At 30.5% G+C, this 7,606-nt stretch overlaps 2 protein-coding genes across 2 annotated transcripts in view; one reads left to right on the top strand and one right to left on the bottom strand.

Moving 5' to 3' along the window:
* Window positions 1-527: 527 nt before the first annotated feature.
* LOC108783433 (transmembrane protein 68) lies at window positions 528-2,440 on the bottom strand. Its single transcript, XM_018551997.1, has 6 exons — window positions 2,392-2,440; window positions 1,926-2,064; window positions 1,569-1,663; window positions 1,071-1,432; window positions 797-1,000; window positions 528-718 (listed from the first exon to the last, which is right to left on the bottom strand). Exons 1-6 carry the CDS (start codon window positions 2,438-2,440, stop codon window positions 611-613), a joined length of 957 nt encoding a protein of 318 aa, XP_018407499.1. The 3' UTR covers window positions 528-610.
* A 3,700-nt stretch (window positions 2,441-6,140) lies between these two features.
* LOC108783444 (ATPase family AAA domain-containing protein 2) overlaps window positions 6,141-7,606 on the top strand; it is a 15,921-nt gene continuing 14,455 nt past the window's right edge. Inside the window, exons 1-3 of the mRNA XM_018552014.1 lie at window positions 6,141-6,210; window positions 6,675-6,903; window positions 7,240-7,537. Of these exons, the coding sequence (XP_018407516.1) occupies window positions 6,205-6,210; window positions 6,675-6,903; window positions 7,240-7,537 (533 nt within the window). The 5' untranslated portion in view covers window positions 6,141-6,204. The remainder of the gene's footprint in view (window positions 6,211-6,674; window positions 6,904-7,239; window positions 7,538-7,606) is intronic.

Here is a 7,606-nt window from a genome sequence, read left to right on the forward strand (position 1 = left end):
TACAAGACAATTAAGACAATGATTGCTCATAATAATATAAACCGTATAAAACAAAAAAAAAAAGAGGGATAACAATAAGTAATTTATTGGAATTATATATTTTTTTTATTCAGAATAGATTCATCATTTATTGCAATCCTTTTCTGTATATCCTTTTTCCTACAAAATTAATTATAATATATACAACAATTTTAATAAAATAGGAAACGTATGAGACAATAGAGCACAGAAAAGGACATAATTATTAATCACATTTATACGTTTTCATATTATTTAACATATTAATAATAATATAATTATTATACATATTTAACATATTAATGATAATTATTCTTTATATTACATGGCATTTTCTTGCATTAAATTGTGTACATTTTTGTAAAAAATATTTATAAATTACTTTTTACATAAAAATCAAATATATTTAAGTACAAATATGTAAAAATAAATATACTTATTTATATTGTATGAATAATAAAAACGTATGAATTGGAACATTTTTATTACATACTTTTTTTATGCTATTACCTAAAAAGAGAATTTAATCAAATTAAAATGACTTCTAAAAGTATTGTTCTTGTTAATCTTAAGTACATCAAAGCGATTGTTGTTAATCCTTATGTCTGTCTGTATTACGTATTCTTTCCATTAAAGCCCGTGTAATGTTACCAGGTACTTTCTGATGTTTTTTTATTAATTCTTTAAGACTATCAGCAACCTGAAAATATGTTGTAAAATCCTTTCGAATGTTATCTGGAATTATATTTGTTTTATGCTCCTTTGTAATGCTATTTACCTTTATCTGCAATTCTTCGGGTGTAAGATTCTCATCATATGGAATAGGCTTGCCTATATATGTTACTAATTTTACTGGAAAGCCACCATAGATCGGTACAAGAGGAAGCTTTGTCTTAGAATATATCTTCAACCATATTTTTCTTCCCCAACTTACTGCTCTAAATGATTCTCTGAGATTTTTCGTAAAAAATGGAACTATGCTCTAATAATGAGAAACAACTGTTGAAATAGATCTAAATAAAATAATATATAAAATTTTTGAAGAAACGTACCACTTTTGCATCCAAAGCAACCTTTGCGAAACCCATTCTTTTTTTCCACATAAGTTCATAATAGGAATCTCCAAAAAGAGCCTCATACACACCACCTGGAGCAATAGCAAGCATATTCCCTTCTTTTAAAATAGCAGAACACGACTGAACAGTACCAGGTATAATTTTCAGTACGTCAGCAAATATGGACCATCCAGGGATCTTGAAGAGAAATCGGTCTACTACTAGACGGATTAGTTTTGAATTATATAGAAATACTTTAGATGCGAAATAATATATATCGACTGGGAGAGCTCCATGATAATATATAAATAATACTGGTTTGTCTTGTGGAATATTCTCTAAGCCCACAATTTCATAGCCTGTAAAAGAATTATACATGTTATTTATATTAATGAATATTCATATTAATGAATAAATGTTGTACTAAAAATTTATATAGCTCAATTTAAATGCAATCTAATGGTGAGTTTTATAGATTATTAAATTGAAGCCTACCATGCCAAATCCAACCATGTGCATCCCAGACAGCTGCGACCATATGAACAGCTGTATCTCGCCATGCAGTACCATAAGCATTTCTTAATCTAACCCTGAAAGAAAATATTTCTATTATGTATATATATGTATATAAATATGGAAATAATTACAAACACAAATGATTTTCCAAAAAGAATACATTAAAGATTGAGACATATGTTAAAAGCTATTATTCTTCACACATCGCTTCTAAAAGTGAATTTATGTTGTTATAATAACTGGCTTTATACAAATGTGATATTTGTTACAGTTAATATTAATAAATTATGTTGTATCAATATATGTATGAGTGTATAAGTTTTACTCCTTCCAAACCTGTGTAACTTATAGATGTACAACATTAATGCAGTTAAGTACAGTAGCAGCGCAATTACAAGCGGGAGTAGAAATGTTATGAGTAGTGGCATTAAGAGCCATGTCAGCCATAATGTAAAATCCAAGTCAATGTACTGAACTGAAAATAATACAAAGTATATTCTTTAACAACCATTAAACTGTATCTTTCAAAAAATATACACTCAACTACTTTAATATAGAAATTACAAAAAAAAAAATCTAATCTCTACTTATGCAAACAAGAAGCATCTAAACATGCAATCTTATCAATTTTTTTTAAAGATTATAATAAGTAATGGAACTGTTAAGAGAGCAATTTATTTAAATATCACAATAGGTATAATAGGTAATATAATTGTTAAGATAGCGATATGTAATTCTAATAGCAATATATGTATCAAGACTTATATATTATAATACAATATTTACTACAATATAATGTTACCTATAACATCTTCAACCATTAACCACAAGTTGTACACAATTGAAAACATGTTTGCACCAATATAAAAAGAAGACGCAGGAAAGTAATTTATAGAATGATTGATACGTTTATGTTTTTGCTGGAAGCACTTGTATACTGATCATCATTATGATACCAATACTAAGGATCTTTTTACATTTATATACGCATATATAAATATATCTAGCACGATTACAGCATTCATTTAAATTCCAAATTTATTTCCGTCAAGATTATTACTTCTATTCATTAAAGTTCTTTCTATGTTTACACACAGGCAATCAATTCGGTGTAAATCTGAATTGTTTTAAATTGTTCCGCAAAGCGGCATGCCAACCTCATCTTCGTGGAGTATTGTGATAGCATTATTTTAAAATAAAATCATTGGAATCAGGATCATCGTGTCTATCGTGTTGAAAATTCAATTTCGTAATTCATCGCACACTGACGGAGTTGTAATCTACAATACAAGAAACATCGAGCTGTCATACATCAACAGTTACATACAAAAGATGTCTGAAGGATGAGTTTCGGAACGCACGGTATTACAGATAAAATAATACGAAAAGTCCGGATTTTTCCAAACACACTAAATTAGATACAATCGCGATGTAAAAAACAAAAAACAGGCAATATAAATTCTCTTTCATAATATTACGATCTCGGGTATTATTCTGTAACTGTTTTTACACGTCTACCGACAGTTGTCGGTGTCGTTAAGTGGCGATAGCCAATAAGAACCGCACTTTTCACATAGAACAGTCCTTGCCATTGGCTATCGCTACTTAACGCACGCACTCACGCACGCACTCACGCACGCACGCACCTTAATTTATTAATACTAGTTATATAATATCCATATGACGTTTTTTTTTATAATTCATTGATTGATAAATTGCTGATATAAGTATGGTGACTAGATTTAATCAAAGTAGACAATCCTAATGTTAAAGTAGTACAAAAAAAGTAGGACAAAAGATATGACATTTTAAATTGTAGTACAAAAAGTTGTATTTATTTGAACTCAAAAAGTAAAAGAAAAAAATGAATACATTAAAAAATTCTATATATAAAAACATGAAAATATTATGTATTTATAGTATTAACAAAAAGAACGGCTCTTTAATATAAAATAATAATACTTATAATATTCTTTCATTGAAAAATTTTCAAATTTTATCATAGATAAATATATATAGTAATTAATCTAGTGATCACTATATTATTTTAAAATGTACAATGAAAGCTTATAATAATTCCCGATCCTCTTGATCTCTCTTTCTTAAAATATCATATTATACCAAAAAGAATTATGCTCCCGGATATGCTGAAAACTTCGGACATTGGACTCGAATGCTTTAAAAAGAAAGAGTACAAAAGTCTGAGAAAAATCGGACGTCTGATTACTCTAACTATGCGCAAAAATGTAGCCTTTACGGAACGAAATTACATTTATATGCACAATATACGATTGATCAATCAATCACAATAAATTTAAAAATTTGCTCCACCTCTTGTAGAAAAGTACTATTGAGTACTAAGAGTATTTTGAGGCACTATTGTACCTACTACAGCACTACTCAGCACTACACTGTACTACTACACTACAACACTACGAAGCCGGTGTACAAATAAAGTGCCTCAAAATACTCAGTGCTCAGTAATATGACTGCGTTTACACATCACTCCATTTATCATTAATATCAGGTTTAATAACATCCGTTATTAACTACCGACGTAAAATGTATAAAACATACGATTAAATCCAGTTTTATGACAATTACTTGGTAATAACATTTAATCGACGATTATATCACAGCGAAGTTGATATAGGCATTCAGCAAAAAATGCAATCCTGCAATTGCCGTTATAAAATATTTTTCTGTATGATTGCAGATGTTTGTATTCAGATTCAACAAGAAACTATAAAAAGTAAAATTTTTATATTATGTTAAAGTATTTTATAATTGCAAAAGTACTTTTTCTGCTGAATAATTATATATATCCATTATATGTTTTTACAATATCATTGATCATATTACCTTATATAATCTATTAATAATCTTTCTTCTCTCTCACGCGTTAAAAAAACTTAATAACATAGTTACTCAAATAGTTTTGTTGATAAAAAATTATCGGAAGTCTCTCTCTCTCTCTCTCTCTCTCTCTCTCTCTCTCTCTCTCTCTCTCTCTCTCTCTCTCATTCGCGTGTGTACTTTTAACAATTTAAATCTTGATTAAAGTCCAGTTCCGTTAAAAATTTTACATATAACAATTTTGAATTTATTTTTAAAAGAAAATAAATCGAGAGAGTATAAATCAAAATTGATAAGGTAAAATAAATAAAAAGGTAAGATTCTAAATTAATATAAATGTAGAAGTAGAAGGATCAAATAAAAAAAAAAGTTTGTTATCATTTTCCGTTTTATTTATTTTAAATTTAAAATTGTTATAATTTTTTAATAAATAAATAGAAGGAAGAGAAATAAAAAAGAAATACATGGTGAAATAGCAAATATAATATTATAATCACTGCAGTTGCGCTTAGATAATTAAAAATTATCTCAAATATAGATAAGATAAATGTATCTTAGATAAGATAAAGATGATTAATTTTACATTAATCTAAATCGAAAGATAAAATAAAAAAAAATTTTATCTAGATAATTTTATTTTTAAGTAAATATTAGGTAATAAAACAATTTAGAATACAAAAAATGCGATTTCATTTTAAGCAGCAGAGCAGCAACCAACTAACGGCAATATTATTTAAGTAGCGTAACAAATATCGCTACGCTGGTTGGTTGCTGCTACACTGCTTGATGCTTGTTGCATCGTAAAAGTGTCGTGAGACTTTTAAATTGACACATCGGATTGGCTGTTGCAACAAATTAGTGACCTGCGATATCTACGATACGACCAATGGCTACGTTCAGCAGGGAAAGCAGCTTTGCTGTAAAATTCTTTAATATGATTGGTCTTGCCCTTATTTCCTCATTAGATCTAAAGTATAAGCCAATCATATTTAAGAATTTTACAACAGTTGCAAAGCTGCTTTTTCTGCTGAACGCAGCCAATGGGCGCGTTCAGCGGACTCAACAGTTGAATGATTCTAGATTAAAAAATCTGATTGGATAACCTAAAAGAATACACCAATAATAGCGAGCGCTCACTCAACTGTCGAGTCCACTGAACGCGACCAATGTAGAATGGGCTGTAGGTCCGGGATAAAGTGAGGTGTGGGGCCAGCATCATGCAAAAGTGTGTGCTGCAGCCTTTAATTCTCTAAGATCCTAAAATTCAGCCAATAAAATTGTCAGTCCTAACCGAAATTTGTATTCTATTGGCTGAATTTTAGAATTTTAGGGTTAAGATCGAAGGCACAAACTGGAAATGGAATGTTATGTGCATACATATGTCACGTATCATGCATGCGTACGTATGATGCGCATGTGTATGTGCGTGACGAGTGGCTGTGTGCGCTGAGTAGGGTATGTAGATAATACGGGTTTTGCAATTGAACTCGATTGGGAATCGTGTCGTCTTGGTCCTCTGATGCCGTTCGGTGGACAGTAACATCGACCGCGTGTTTCTACCTGGCGCTCAGAAAGAAACGAGTTTGATCGAGCATTGTCTCGACACAAAGGAGACGATCCGTGACCAGCTTGCTCGCGCTCTTCCATAGTTAGGACAGTTTCCTGTGATTGCGAATGCAACTCCGTATTATCCCACGCATATGACGGACATTCGCGATTTTAACGTTTTTCTCACCTATCGGCAACAAGAATTGGCCAGATGAAGGTAATCTTTAGAAAAAATTGTAAAAACAAAGCGATATTATTGCCAGAAATATAAAAGCTACGGGAAAGAAAGAGAGAAAGAGAGAGGGGATCATATTTGTACCGTTCTGTTTGTTGTTTATTGTTGGAACAAGTTTTCCGCTTATTTTCTTGCTTAGGTGTGTCACGATGCATTTTAGTTGGATAAAATTGTAATTCGGGGTTTGCAGTGATGTGTTTAAGATTTTTCATACCGTTTTTTTGGAATGTTTTGATGAAATCTATGTTGTGCTGTGTTCTCTTAAAAATAAAGATTAGGACTAAAGATGAGTAAGAATTAAGATTCTTCTGTTATTTTGGGTGTTTACGCAGAATTTTATGTACATATTGCTTATTGATTTCTATGCATATTTAAATGTGTTTAAAAACACAAGTATGTAATGTGTGATTTATATCTGTATACATTGTAGAAACATTATTTCATAGATAATGTTAGATGATGACGCTGCATTGGATTCAATGGATACCGAGGAAGAGATATTTTCTCCTCGCAACCATAGCTTGGACTCGAATGTCAGGCGGCCTAAGAGCCTGCGCAAGCTGAGGTCACATTCTGGTTCTAATTCCCACATAACTAGAAACAATCTAAGTGTACGTCGCAGTACACGTAATAGAATGCAGACTTATGACAATCTTAATACAAGCTGGATTCTAGGTACAATAGATCAAGTATATTTAACATCTAGATGAAGAGAAAACACCAATTATGATGGGAAATAGGCTGTTCTGATATTCATTGCCAATACTGAAAATTTATGGTATAAATTATGTGTACTATAGATTTTCAACACTAGTGAATATCAGAATAAAATCCTAGTAAATCTTTAACTACTAATGCTTTATGTATACAGTTGTATCAATGTTGCTTATATTTAGAAGTAGATAATGAAGTAGAAGCTGTAGTTCGAGTTATTTTTATATATTTTATTAAAACATATTTCAATATATATTTTTATAACTGTATTTTTCAAGTGTTTATTAAAATTAACAGGAACACAAACTTTAAAAGGATATCCGATGTTTCAACAACATCCCTCTTCCTCGGATAAAGAGATGGTAGATGATGTCCCTGGTAGAAAACGCGATGTTCGAGACCGTATGCCCTTAAAATCACGTGAAAATCATCCACCTAATAAAACTCCAACAAGACATCTTAGGGATAGAACAGAACATGATCGACAAAACAGTAGGGAACTACGAACTAGAGTTGATCGTGAGATCAAAGAAAGAACTGAACCAGAAAAGGATAGCGAACAAACAAAACCAGCAAATGAGGAGAAAGACACTAGGCATGCAATTTGATGTTGAATGCTTTTATATGTATATATATATATATATATATATATATATATATATAT

Source organism: Cyphomyrmex costatus, unplaced genomic scaffold (genome assembly GCF_001594065.2).
Source record: "Cyphomyrmex costatus isolate MS0001 unplaced genomic scaffold, Ccosl1.0 scaffold15, whole genome shotgun sequence".
Classification (NCBI taxonomy): Eukaryota; Metazoa; Arthropoda; class Insecta; order Hymenoptera; family Formicidae; genus Cyphomyrmex; species Cyphomyrmex costatus.

Coding starts and splice junctions, on each gene's coding strand:
- LOC108783433 (XM_018551997.1), bottom strand. CDS start 2,440: ATGTTTTCAATTGTGTACAACTTGTGGTTAATGGTTGAAGATGTTATA. Junction 1,664..1,925: donor TACATCTATAAGTTACACAG/GTTTGGAAGGAG, acceptor ATTTTCTTTCAG/GGTTAGATTAAGAAATGCTT. Junction 1,433..1,568: donor ACATGGTTGGATTTGGCATG/GTAGGCTTCAAT, acceptor ATTCTTTTACAG/GCTATGAAATTGTGGGCTTA.